At 36.7% G+C, this 15,122-nt stretch overlaps 1 protein-coding gene across 1 annotated transcript in view; it reads right to left on the bottom strand.

Moving 5' to 3' along the window:
- iqgap2 (IQ motif containing GTPase activating protein 2) overlaps window positions 1–15,122 on the bottom strand; it is a 117,284-nt gene that overhangs the window by 74,194 nt on the left and 27,968 nt on the right. Inside the window, exons 3-4 of the mRNA XM_056458370.1 lie at window positions 6,206–6,362; window positions 1,584–1,661 (exon numbers count right to left, since the gene is read on the bottom strand). Of these exons, the coding sequence (XP_056314345.1) occupies window positions 1,584–1,661; window positions 6,206–6,362 (235 nt within the window). The remainder of the gene's footprint in view (window positions 1–1,583; window positions 1,662–6,205; window positions 6,363–15,122) is intronic.

Here is a 15,122-nt window from a genome sequence, read left to right as displayed (position 1 = left end):
ATATGATCATGCCTTGATTGTTAATTATATAATTAGGACAGTAAGGTCTGACTTTGCTTAGACAAACGTCTTGTGACTTAACAGAAATAACGTACAGTATAGAATATAAAGTCATGCTGCAATGGAAAAAGAATTATCATTGTATATGTCTCCCATGAGCTTGGAGGACTGCATCCATACACCTCTGCAATGACTCAAATAACTTATTAATAAAGTCATCTGGAATGACAAAGAAAGCATTCTTGCAGGACGCTCAAGCTCATCAAGATTCTTTGGCTTCATCTTCAATGCCTCCTCCTTCATCTTACCCCAGACATGCTCAATATTGTTCATGTCTAGTGACTGGGCTGGCCAATCCTGGATGTGGAGGCTGAAGTATGAGAAGGAGTGCTATCCTGCTGAAGAATTTGCCCTCTCCTGTGGTTTGTAATGTAATGGGCAGCACAAATGTCTTGATACCTCAGGCTGTTGATGTTGCCATCCACTCTGCAGATCTCTCGTGCGGCCCCAACTGAATGTGTTATGATCACCAGCAATCTCTAGCGGCTGCAGATTGCTAAAAATACAGATCGTTAAATAACTACAAATTCACCAATACATGGACTACAGATCCAGTCAAGCACCACACACACACACACACCTGTTCCAGATCAAGATTGATTACACTCACACAGCGGGATCCCTAGCGGCTGCTAGAGCAGCTCCTAGTTGTGTCAGTGTAATCAATCGTGATTCGGAACAGGTGTGTGTGTGTGGTGCATGACTGGATCTGTAGTCCATGTAACAGCAGATTTATAGTTCTTCAGCGATCTGTGTTTTTCAGTGATCTGCAACCGCTAGAGATCTCTGGTAATCATAACAGAATGTAACCCTAAACCATGATTTTTCCTTCACCAAACTTGACTGATTTCTCTGAGAATCTTGGGTCCATGCAGGTTCCAATAGGTCTCCTGCAGTATTTGTGATAATTGGGATGCAGTTCAACAGATGATTCATCAGAAAAATCTACCTTTGACCACTTTTCCAAATGATCATCTAGAAGTCAAGTTATTACTTGATGCTCTTACAACTGGGATTGACGACAAGACTTTTGTCAGGTAGTGTATAATAGGGTGTCATATTCACCTTTGCCAAGTTTTACCACATATGTAAGCATTGTGACAATTTGATTCTGTGGCTTTGTGTAATGCACTGTACGCTGCACTAAGTTTGGAATGAAGGAAGGTTTGGAGGAAATCTTTCTTTCTGCCCTTGAGTGGAAGGGTGAGAAATGTAAACCAAATGAATGATAACTTATACCAAGAGTAAATGTTCAGTAATATGCTTATTCATTCTTCTTATGACAGTTGAAAATTAATTATTCACCCTCCTTTCCAAACCAACAAATGGGCACACAAAGTAAACAGGACATAATTCTGAACTACAGTTTGATTTCTTTGAGTGTACTGTAAGTGTAATAAGCATAGTATTATCTTCAAAGTGGTGTGCGCGTGTGTGTGTGTGTGTGTGTGTGTGTGTGTGTATGTGTGCGTGTGTGTGTGTGTGTGTGTGTGTGTGTGCATATGTGTGTGTGTGGGCCTCACCTTGGGCAAACCAATGGACTCCATGGCTCTGAGCCACTGCACAGTGTTATCAGTGTGTCTGAAATGAAGTCCTGAGAGCTGGAGAAAGTGCAAAACAAAACAAATAAATATGAATAAATAAAAGATCACAGCACATTTTAAATTAAAATAGAATTATATATAAATCTGTTTTGAAAATGCTCTGTACTTAGTTTGTTTGTAATGTATGCAACAGAAATATGTAAGGTAAATGAGCAATTGAAGTGAATCGGTAAGGCACAATACTATTTATTTATTTATTTTTTTTTTTTTTTAGATTTATTTTTGGCCATTTTGCCTTTATTAGATAGGACAGTATTTAGACAGGAAGCGAAGTTGGAGAGAGAGAGAGGGGGGGGGGGTAGGGAAATGTCATCGAGCCGGGATTCGAACTCGCGACGCCCTGACGTGCTACTGCACCATATGTCGATGCGCTAACCACTAGGTTATTGCGCCGACGGCCTACTATTTAAAGGGGTGGTCCACTGCGATATCATATTTGAAACTTTAGTTGATGTGTAATGTAGCTGTGTGAACATAAACAACATCTCTGAATGTAAGATGCTCAAAGTTCAATGCAAAGTGAGACATTGGCTTTTACAGTTAGCTTAGCAAAGCCTACAGCGAACAAAGTTTGGGGACTACAAAAAATACATCAGGGTTAGTGAGATCACAAGGGCTTCCGGTTACGAGCATTCACCAAGCGCACACACCCTGCGCAGCAAAGGGGCGTGCCCAGAGGCGCTGTAATGTTATAGCAGACAAAGTTAAAATGCCGTCAAACGCTGCTATTTCCACAGAGCTTCTTCTGTTTCTGTATTTGGCCAAAAGACACAAAGACAGAAGTGCTTATAGCTTAATTTTAATTATGTTCCAGAGAATTATAAAATACATATATAGCTCCAATTTGACAAAGGAGAACCTCCAGAATCTTTCTCAGTTCAGTGCTGGACTCACTGTAAGTATTTTTGTTTGTTCAAATTGATCTATTACATAAAAAAGGATGTAAACAATGGGAAAAGCTGTTCGGCACCGCTAACAATTTAACTACAAATTCATATTTATCAGTCAGCTGCAGTGTATCCTTTATGCAGCCGCATTCCTTGCGTTCTACATCTCAAATAACATCTCACAAAAGATATGTGAATGTTTCATATTACTTACACATGCTTATAACCCAAAATATGCTCTGACTGGACTGTTTACACAGCGCAAAAGCTCATGCTTGTAGGGGCATGACATGGTGACGTGAAGCCGATCCACGAATCACGGAGGAACATGGACTTATAATCACAGAGGAACTAGGAAATATAATTGTCATTTTCATGATAGCTGAGTAGCTGTATATAATCAAAGTAAAATATATGAAAAAATAACGTGATTTTCTACAAGTGAAGCACATTGCACACAAATGAGCACATTGCTTTGCATCTTATAAACAGAACCAAACCCTAAAAATACACTCTGGACCACCCTTTTAATGTTTGAGGGGTTTTTTTGTTTTGTTTTTTCTTTTGTTTTTTGAGGTATTTCAGTGTTTTAAAAAAATAAGAAATTGTTTAAATTAGTAATAAAGGATGATTTTTTAATTAATTATATATATTAGAATCCTTTCAGAAGGATTACATGATACTGAAGTAAATCCAGCTTAGCCATCATATACAGAGCTCAGCATAATTGAGTTCACCCCATTTTGAAAATGAGTATTTATATCTATTTCTCAGTGAATACAGGCAATGTATTTTGGTGCATTTGAACAAAACAGATTTATTAAACAGATATATTTATTTAAATCATATTTAGTCACCAAACATATTTAGAAATTGAAAGATAATACAATTGAATTGCAAAAAAATTACAACCTACAAAATTTCAACTAAATAATTTTTTTAATTTTTTTATTTTATTTCTTTTTTTTTTTCTTCATTTTTCCTCTTTTTTAATCTTGTATGTAATATTTTTCTTAAAAATATAAATCTGGGTAAACTAGTTTTTGGAGCGCTATCGTAAGTTGTTTTGTTAGATAAGCTCCAGATTTGGCTTGAGTACTGACTAATCTAATGTATATGCACAAATACAATATTGTATAGCTTCCTATTACAGAATTAATTTAAAAGATAGATTTGTGAGGGCTCTACTTATATACTGTATGCTGAGCACTGTAAATAAATGACATTTTTAAATGTATTACAGTAGAAAATTTTACATTTTGTATTATTTCATATTATTAACCAATCTTGTTTTATTGCTTTTCTGATGAGCATTCTGAATGCAACACTGATGAGCATAAGAGATGTGTAAACAATCTTTATAGCACCAATTTTTTCAGAAATATAAAGTAGATATTAAAAGACAAACTGACTAAGCAGTACTTTTGAACAACAATAACAACAAAACCTTTTTATTATGCTGTGCAGTGCAAATTGCTTAGCAGAGAATGTTTGGGTCTGTTTGCATAGTTGCCTGATTTGCATAACCATTTAGTGAATCGGGCACTGAAACAATGCTGATAGCATGTGTAAATAAACAGCACTATCAGTGTGGCACAATTCAGTCTTAGTTAACCCCTGCTCTCGTCCTATGGGAATGATACTCTCAGGATGTGAGGATGTCTGTGTTGCATTAAGGAAAAGACACATCCTCACAGAGAACTGTGACACAGTGACAACATTAGCACAGTTGGTGTTTCAGACTTACTTCTGTTATTTACTAAACAGGTGTGTACTGTACTTTTTAGGAGCAGCTTTGGGAAGGTAAGATGTTTGCTGAGCTGAAGCGTGACCTAAACCCACTAAAAATTTGTTTTGTCAAATGATTGATCACAATTAATCCCATCCAAAATAAAAGGTTGTTTTTACATAATATATACTGTATGTGTGTGTACTATAATACACTGTATACATAATATATACTGTACGTGTGTGTACTACATTTTTTTTCAAAATATTTACATTTGAAGAGTTTAGATGCAAAAAACTCTAAGTGTCGTCTAAAATTTCCATCTAAAATTAGCATTTTCCTTAGGCTGTTGTGTGTCATTTCAGTAATTTTACCCTTAGTGCAAAAAATAGATTACTTTCATTGCCTTTAAAGAGAAATAATTGTAAATAAACATACAAGGCTGAGACAAACGTGAATTTTAGAGGAAAGTTTCAGACGGCACTTAGAGGTTTTTGCATCAGAACTCTTAATTTATATGTAGTATACTGATGTAGAATTTGTATTATCTACCAATATTTTACATATAAATACTGTATACATTAATATATTCTCAACTATATACAGGCGTGTGTTTAAGAGAGGCACGGTGGGTAATGCTGTCACCTCACAGCAAGAAGGTTGCTGGTTCGGCATTTTCTGTGTGGAGTTTGCATGTTCTCCCCGTGTTGGCGTGGGTTTCATCTGGGTGCTACGGTTTCCCCCACAGTCCGAAGACATGAGCTATAGGTGAATTGGGTAAGCTAAATTGTCCATAGTGTATGTGTGTATGTCCTGGTCCTCCAGGTTGGGGGTTGGGTGATGGGCTAACGACCCACCTCGTAAAAATTACGGGGTGCGGCTAAAATATCAACTTTGTTATAAACGGCCCTGGAAGCAAGTAAGTATGTATTTAAATATGAAGAGTTCAGATGCAAAAACCTCTAAGTGCCGTCTGAAATTTCTACCAAAAAATGAACATTTTTCTCACCCTCCTTTGTTGATGTTGAGATATTTTACTTTATAGACCAGGAAAAGGACTTATTCTTTGCCATAAAAGTGATATTACTAAACATACACACTAGAGCTTGATAAAAATACTAATTTTAGAGGAAAATTTCAGATGGCATTTAGAGGTTTTTGCATCTAAACTCTTCATATACAGTTATGTTAAAAAGTTAGGACATCTGATTTAATTTCATGGTTTTCCGTGGGACATAATAAAAACTTTATAGTCCTTGGCAGGTCTTAAATTTTGAAAATAAAACCCCCAATGAAAAACATCACATGACGTCTCACATATAGTTTTCTCACATTATGTATTTAACAAAAATTAAGCCAATTTGACAAACTTAGAATAATTCAGATGCCTGTAAATCTATTTTTAGCAGTGATTATTTAAAGCAATCATAATTCTATATGACCTTGCCAACCTTTCTAGAGCAGTTCTAGAGGGTTTTTTGCACAGGCTCAGGATGAGCTCTGGACTTTGACTGAACTATTGCAACACCTTGTTTTATTTATTTTTTTTATGTTTAGCTTCAGTTTTGTTGTAGATTTGCTGGTGTGCTTGAATCAATTTCTTGTTACATGACCCAAACATAAGCTAAACATAAGCTGTTGGATAGGTGTTGTGTCACACAAACTATAACTACTGCTGATGTTCAGTTAAGATACAGTATATGATTAGCAGTAATGACTTCTTGTTGTTCATCTGATGATTTTTTTTCCAAAAAAACCTGCCAAGATCAAATAATTTTTCTTTTCTGATGGGAAAAAAACTGATGAGTTTAATCTGATTGTAAATACACAGTAAATACACATAAAACAGTCACTATTTTGGATGTGATTAATCACAGTTAATCATTTGACAGCCCTAAAAAAGTGAAACATCAGTAAATGAGTACCTTATAACGAGATTGGTCCCTGTCATATATCTTCTTCTCTGACACCAGCTGGGGGGCAAAGAATTTGGCCAGTTTGCCAAGGTAGACGCCGTTCCTCAAGCCATTCTCCAGTTCAGTGGTAGGAGGCAGCTGCTCCTCCAGACAGGCCTCCATCCATCTGAAATAAAAGAGGTAAAGTCTCAGCGGATACCACAAGGACAACTTAATGGGCTGACAGTAAACTCTGAGGGCTCTATTTTGACAATCCATGCGCAAAGTGCAAAGCGCAGGGTGCAAAAGCATTAAGGGCATGTCGGAATCCACTTTTGCTATTTTAAGGACTTAAAAATCTCCCATTCTCTTTAAGAGTCAGTTGTGTCGTGCCATAGCGCATTTGCTATTTACATGACGAACTTTGTAAGTGGAAAAACTGAACACTTCACTAGAGAGAAAACAGTTAAACAGAGCATCTACAGTGCGAGAATGAGAGAATGAGCCTCCTCATTGTTTACTTTTGCTTTCACTCTCGTGGATAGGGAAACTTCTTCGACGCACAGACATCCATTAGCCTATAAATAATTAATTTCATTTGTTAAGCGCAAAGATTTGGTTCAAAACTATTTCTAAATTCAGTTCTAATCTCCAGCAAATGAATAAATGAACAATAATAACGAAGTGTGGTCAAAAAACTGAGGTATATCCTAATATACATGCTATGCCCCATTTGGTCTAAAACCTGACAGGTGGGCAAATCTAAGCTTGTTTTTTTAATAAAACAAATATAAATATGCATAAAATAAATAATACTGCTAATAATAATAACATTATACAAAAGCAAATTGTTATGAATAAACAGAAAAAGCCCCCCGTTATAAAGGCATGAAAGTATGGTTTTTATATTTATGTAGGCATGTAGTTACTTCCACCCAGTTTTCCAGATCACCGAGTAACAGAAATTCACCTGGATCATCAGGAAACACAAACCACATTCCTAAGTGGTTGCTAGTCACTGACCATCTGACAAAACTGACCTTTGCCATGCTCACAAAGTTCACGGCACCTCCACCAGCATACCTTTTCTCATGCCAGAGAGAAAAACTGGCGCTGGTCCTGCAGAGCTGCCCAACCAAATGACAGCTTAATATTCAGCCATCAGCTGACAAACAGCTCCATTTACTGTGTAAAAACATCACATAATCCCGAGATCACCTGCTCGGTGAATCAGTCAATACTATGCTGCTCTTTGCAAACCTTTGGTTAATCATTTGTTAAGTTTCTTTTGAGCTGGGTGGCTCAACTCATTTCATTCTTAGAGAAATTAAAGCATAGTCATTGGTCAGTTCGGTCATGGGTGGGTTTTATGGATCAGTTTTGATGAGGTGCAGCACTATCCAGGAGAACAAAAATATCTATCAGTCCCTCCAGGATTTTGCAACCCAGGCTCATTCTGATTACGTACCCCTTTATGCATTTCTGGAAAGAGCAAAATACATCCCAGGAGCTATGTTCAGGGTTCTTACAACTTCAAATTACAGCACTTTTCAAGCACTTTCAAGGTGCATTTTTATGCTTTTCCAGCACCTAACAACAGTGACAAATTACGTTTATATATGCTGTATGTACTTTTTCACATTTAAATCCATTGTGCTATTTTACAAAAAACAACATGACATTTCAGCTTAAATTGTTGAATACTTTGGAGCATAGATTTATTGGGATAGTTCACCCAAAAATGGTTAATAAAAAAAATAAAAATAAATTCAGTTATTGTATGAAGTATCTTTTTAAGTTTGATCTCTTTCTACCTAAAGTTAATATCTCAAAAATGAGCTTACAGTCAGATTTTGTTTGGGTGTAGTCCCAACCTTTAAAGACCAGTCTTCATGATATTTCATGTGTATTGCTATTCAAAATTCATGTGACAAATTAAATCCTTATGAGTCTGAGAATAATCTTCTTGCAAATGAATGAACTGTTCCTATGTCAACTGTTTTGAAATTCAGTCACCAAATATGGAAACCAGTCACCAGCCGCAACCCAACACTAGGAAACACGCATACACTCTTGCATTCACACACATACACTATGTCCATTTTAGCTTATTCAATTCCCCTACAGCACATGTCTTTGGACTGTGAGGGGAAACCGGAGCACCCGGAGAAACCTTTGAACACTGGGAGAACATGCAAACTCCACACAGAAATACCAACTGACCCAGCTGGGACTTGAACCAGCAATCTTTTTGCTGTGAGGCGATCGTGCTACCCACTGCGCCATCGTGATGCCGAGCTTTCATCAATAGCAGTGGTTCTCAAACTTTTAAACCAGCGACCCCCAATGTAAGATCGTCAAGAATTCGCGACCCCCCCACTACCAAAGCATATACAAACAATAAAAATAACCTTTTTTAAGCTGTTCACAATATTTTAACCATATTTACTATACATTACAGGGCTCGAAATTAACATTTTTGCTTGGTAGTACTGGTGCTCCTAACTTTAAAAATTTAGGCGCACCAGCCAAAATTTAGTGGCTCCCACCAACTATTGCACTGTTACTACAAGTTTTATAAACAGATTTATTGCATTTGAAATCAACACTAATCAAAACTAACAAGCAAAAAAATATATATATTTATATATGCATGCGTGAGGAAAATATGTCTCAATGAAATTCTGTTATCACAAGAAAATAAATTTTTATAACATAATTGAGTGACCAAAAGATATCACGGACGGACTGCTCACCGGCGCTGCACGCACTGCTTGACATGAATACATTAATGAATCTGTTAACGATAACTGTGCTGTGTTCTCACGGGTGGTGTCTAATATTGCACAGATGCTTTTGACCAATACCTTATTATTTGCATACGTCGTTTTAATAGCAATACCAGTCTTTTCATATTCATATTAGTTTAATCTTAGTCAGTGCAAGCCCTTTTGCGATGGTGTACGTAGTGTTAACTTTTACATATAGCTGCACGGCTGACATTATCTGGCGATTAAATAAAGGATTAAACAGAACCTCTCGTGCTTAAAATGTGTAGATGTGGCAAGCAGTTATCTGAAAATTCCGTCCCACAGACTTTACAGTGAATGCTTTAGTTATTTTCATAATGGACATAGCCAAGGGAAGTCTTTTATCCACTCTTCAATAAGTGTAGATGGTGGATTAACATTCAGCACATGATCAGTAATCAGATGTGCCATTATTTGTAGCTTTAGGTGCTTCTAAGACTAAATCTGTCATTGTTGTTTTCCTTCTCATCTGCAGCACTTTACATTTTCGCGGTTGTAGCTCCTGTCATCTGAAGACAGGAGGCGTTGACTGAGTGACTGACAGCTGATTTTAGCCAATCCATTTGTGTTCAGTTCTTAGAGCAGTGGGCCAATAAGAAGAGCGCGAAGCTCTTGACCTTGTTTACATGTTGACATGACAAGTTTTAAACTGTTCCTAAGCGCTGCGTTTCAAGTACAAAGATGCATTCTGCCTGAATGTGTCCTAAATAGTTTATGAATTTATCAGTAGTATCTTTCAAAAAATATTAGCTTTCACTTGTAATACTGAAAAATATTTATTATAATTACTGAAAATTACACAATTTTAAATCACTCTCGCGACCCCTTGAAATTATTCTGCGACCCCCACAGGGGTCGCAACCCCCAGTTTGAGAACCACTGATCAATAGTACTTATTATTATTGTCAATATTACTTTAGGTTAGGACTAAGATACTGTTGTAACTGTATGCAAATGTCGCACCTGTCAAATGGTGACAGTTAAGGGGATAAAGGAAAACATGTTTGTTTAATTTAAAATGTATCACCTCTCTAGTCTTGGCATTTTATATAACCTATATATAAATGACAAATAATCACGAGACAAATACAACTTTAACGGTAATTATGTAAAATAGGAACATTTTTTCTGCCTTCTGCTTATCTTGAGCAGCCCTCACATGGCATGGCATGAATTACACGATCAATAACTTAAATTGGCAAGGAAGTGTCCTTTAGACTGTTGAGTTTAGGAAAAGATCTGCAATGAAAATAGTGCAAAAATGAAACTGCACTGAACAGAATTAGGGCAAAAATAATAACTAGCTTATCCAGGAGAAGGCCAAACTGGGTAGATAGGTAGATAATGACATATAACTTATTATTTGCATAAGTTATCTTAATAATAGTAACAGTCTTTTCATGAGCTGCAATATTATTTTTATCTTCTTGAATGCAGGCCCTTTTGCGATGGTGTACGCGCTGCAGTTGCATGACGGACAACTTCATGACGATTAAATGAAGGATTAAATAGAACATCTTGTGCTTAAAATGTGTGGCAAACCCGGTTACCTGAAACTCCGTAACTTACCTCAGGCTATACAGTGAATGGTTTTAGTCATTTTCATAGCGGACTTTAACCCACCGGAAGTCTTTTATCCACTCTTCGAAAAGTGTAAATGGTGAATTAACATTCACCACATGATCACTGATCAGATGTGCCGTTATTAGTAACTTTAGGTGGTTGCTAAAACTAAATATGTCAGTGTTATTTTAATTCTCTCGTATCCATACCTTTACATTTTCGTGGCAGTAGCTCTCTGTCATCTGAACTGAGTGATTGACAGCTGATATTAACCACTCCATTCACGTTAATTTCAAGAGTGGGCCAATCAGAAGAGCTTTAAGGTGGGTCAGGCATTGCGGGCTTTGTTTACTGCAGCAAGTTGACATGACATTGGTTTAAAACCATCCCTGAGCACTGCGTTTGGCGCTTTTAAGTGTAAATATGCATTCTGCTTGAAGCTCGCATAGATAAAATTTCAGGCGCATATGCGACCAAAACGGTCGTAATTTCGAGTCCTGCAATTTAAATTTCAAGCAGGTTCAAGCACTTTGTCCAAAATCCAAGCACTTTTCTAACCTTGAAAACACTATATTAAAAATCAAACATTTTCCAGGATTTCCAGTACCCGTACGAACCCTGTATGTTTTTTTGCAGTTTTTGTTTTCACAAATCCGGCAGAGGCCGCGGTGTACATCAAATTTCTCTTGCAACTGCCTATTGTGCCTGCTGTTCTCATGTAAATACACCAGAAGCCGCTGTCGACTGACTGACCAACCGACCAATATATAATATATAACCAGTATATAATAAGTGCACCAAATTGCAAATTGAATTTCGTTCGTCTGTTGGCCCTAAATGAAGACATTCTGAAGACTGCTGGAAACTGGTAAGAAAAAATACTACTGAAGTCAATGGCTTCCAGTTTTTAATTTTCTTCAATACATTTTCAACAGACAAAGGGACCTTAAACATGTTTGAAACAAGTGGATGATGAATAAACAGGGTATATGCAGGAATCCTAAAGGTAATTTCAATACCTTTTTAAGACTTTTTAAAGACTCAGAAGATTTTAACTTCATCGCCACTTTAAGTTCTAATCAGTGTCAAACCTTTAACCTAATAAACAGTTGTTAGGAGCACAACCATGCAACAGAACTCAGATAAGCTCGGAAGCAACAAAGCTTGAAACAATAAATTACATGGTTGTTTTTAGCGACAGCCTTCAGCCACTGTTTAAACTCGTCTTTCTCCTACCAGGAGTACGCAAACTTACATTTTGCCAATTGCCCTCTGTTTCGCTCTATGGTTTCGCTACATGTGGGGAGCATCACATCACCTTCCTGCGTTTGTCGCAAAATATGTGACATCACCAGTATAGAGGAGCTTGGCCGGAAGTGCCCTGGTATGAACCAATCACGTGGATCAGCACACCTTTGTTAATATTAGGAGGAAAATATATATAATTATTCTTTTTTAAAAATTTAAGACCTCGTAAAAGCATGATTAAGACTTTTTAATACCTTTTAAATGCCTTCATTTTTTCATAATTGAATTATCAACTTTTAATTCTTTTTAACACCCCGTGGACACCCTGATAAATTTTGCCAGAATTTTCTTTTTGGCCACAAATCTGCACCGATTAAAAAAAAAAAATTGCAAGCTTCTCTAAGTTTTGCAGCATGTGCTCGAATTTGCATGAAATTATTTAACTGCTGAATCACAGAACGCTGGAGGCATTGATTTATGCATTTTGCATTAGATCAAATCTCTGATCAAAGAGAGCTTTTTGTCATCTGATGGTTTCATTCAGATGGACCAAAAGATGGCATTCCTCGCATGTCCGTCCAGCTCTTTAGGTTGATTTAATTAAAGACAACATAGATAAAATGACAATGGCTAAGAAAACATTCTGCCCAGACATGTGTCAGCAATTCCCCAGCCTCCTACAAAACCTGCTCTGTTTCAACACAGCCCATCTGCCTCCAAATTGCATCAAGCTAGTACATTAGATCCAATCACTGATATAAAACATTCAGTTTCAATATAATATATCAGGAATACCTCAAGAGAATAACAGAAAGTATACTCTAAAACATTTTGCCTATAAGATCGCCTAGCTATAAAGGAGGAAATTTGCTGTTATAAATTGTGCTTTTCAAAGCAGAAAACAAATTACTAACTAAACTAAATAAGGCTTATATTTCACTGTTGATATGACAGAGGTCTTCAACTTTATATAATCATCACTAATGAGGGATCATGCAAAAGAAGAAAAACAAAAATGATTGCAGAAATACCCTGCATGAGGCTCAATTTATCTCCCATGATTAATGTACTAATTTTTGGGCTGTGATGCAAAAGGTAGCTGATAAGGAAAAAATATTACATATTTCAAGCTTTTAAAACATCTTCAGTTCTTCAGTCCTTGGCAAAGGTGAAACATCTACTGCACTATAGACATAGTACAGTACTTCTCCAATGGTTTGGTTCATCAAGGGGTTGAATACTGTGAGCAATATTTACATCCGAAATGCCTAATAATGTATTATATGTCATTTTATTTTTATTTTTTTTCATTCTTTTTTTCCTAAATAAAGTCAATAATGGCAGAACGGTGGAGAAGTGGGTAGCGATGTCGCCTCACAGCAAGAAGGTCGCTGGTTCGAGCTTTGTCTGGGTCAGTTGGCAAATAGTTTTTGCTACTGTAAAAGTCTTATTTTCCAAATGTGCACAAGGTGTGGCTCATGTGGTTCCAAACTGGTAAGACTTTTGTTCAACTCAACTAAAGAAATCATGTCATCAGAGAGGTTTCTGTCTTCCTCCATTTTAGAGGTCCAGAAAGGTAGTGAAAATATAACTGAATAAGTCCACTTGACTCTTTGACACTTTTCATCTATTACACGAAAGAAATTAAAGTTAAAAATGTAAAAATAAGAAGGTATTTTGAAGAATGTTCAAATGTCCAACCAGCTTTTGTGCACTATATTCCTGCTGCCGACTGTGCTTTTTACAAGGTATACGCAGGAATCTTAAAGGTAACTTCAATACCTTTTTTTAGACTTTTTAAAGACCTTCTCAGAATATTTTAAGACCTCATCGTCACTTCAAATTCTAATCAGTATCAAACCTTTCACTTAATAAACAGTTGTTCATAAAAAGTTGTAGTTAAATAAATCAATGGAGCACAACCAGAACTCAGATAAGCTCGGAAGAAACAAAGCTTGAAAGAATAAATGACTCTGTTGTTTTCAGCATCAGGCTTCAGCCACTGTTTAAACTCGTACACAAACTTACATCCACCCATTTTGCCGTCTGTTTCGCTCTATGGTTTCGCTACATGTGGAGAGCATCACATCACCTTCCCGCATTTGTTGCAAATTACGTGACATTACCTGGACGGAGGAGCTTGGCTGAACGTGCCCCAGCCCGACCCAATCGCGTGGATTAAGCACGCCGTTGTTAATATTAGGAGGAAAATAAATATATTTATGCTTTTTTTGGAGTCAAACACTTTGGACAACGCTTGAACTAAATTTAAAACCTCGTAAAAATGCGATTAAGACTTTTTTTACCTTTTAAGGGCCTTAATTTTCTCATAATTGATTTATCAACTTTTAATACTTTCTAAGACCTGGCGAACACACTGTATTATTAATAAAACAATTGACAGGGATAAAATCACTTAATGTTCTTGACTGGAGGACTTATAAAGATTAACAAAAAACAAATCAAGTTTAATTCTTACAGTGAAGACTATGGTGAAACCACCGTTTGTTTAATTACTATATTTTTATTATTTTGCATACTATATCTGTAAAAATATTGAGGACTTTTTGTTTGAATTTTAATTTTTGGATTGGACTGTCTTATTAATAAACAATAAACAAGCAGTGCACCTTTTATAATAAAAACGAGTGTTGCTTTATCAGGATATGTGGCAGCCCTGATCAGAAGAGTAGCATCCTGTGCACCCTGCCCCTGCTGCTCTCTTCCAACAATACAGCCGCCTGTTACACTGTCTGTGAGAGAGCTGACTGTTTACAGCCCTACAGCCTCGTTTTCCTGTGATTGTTAGGCTTCAAGGGTTCAAACTGAAAGAAAGCTTTGCTCCTGACTGACCATGACTCAGAATAAACAGCTTTGACTAATAAGTGGCTTGAACAGTTTCTCATATGGTGCATAAAAAAACGCAGTACTGATCTGGAGTTGAGTGATTCTGAACACTGAGAAAACTCTGCGGGATATTATTGCTTCAGCTGGGAAGGGAACAAAGCACTGCACCAAAAATATCTATTTGGTCTGACGTTTACTCTCTGATGAATAGGTCTGAGGCACTGGGGTTAATATTCTCTTTCCTGACTTTTCACCCATTTATCGGACTATATCTGTCTGACGAGCTACTGAATTGAAAACCATTACCTGTAGTAAACAGGGTCTGTGTGCTGCCTACTGAGGGGGTGAGAGGGCACCTAAAGGCATACGTTTTTTAAAGCAGAAATGTTATAAAACGAAGAAAACAGACCAACTTGATCTCACAAGAAAAAGCAACTAGTTTAAAATTTGTCTATTTTGTGTACATTTATATCATCTGA

This window comes from Danio aesculapii, chromosome 5 (assembly GCF_903798145.1).
Source record: "Danio aesculapii chromosome 5, fDanAes4.1, whole genome shotgun sequence".
Lineage (NCBI taxonomy): Eukaryota > Metazoa > Chordata > Actinopteri > Cypriniformes > Danionidae > Danio > Danio aesculapii.
Note: the sequence above shows the minus strand (reverse complement) of the source record. Positions and strands in the feature narration are given on the sequence as shown.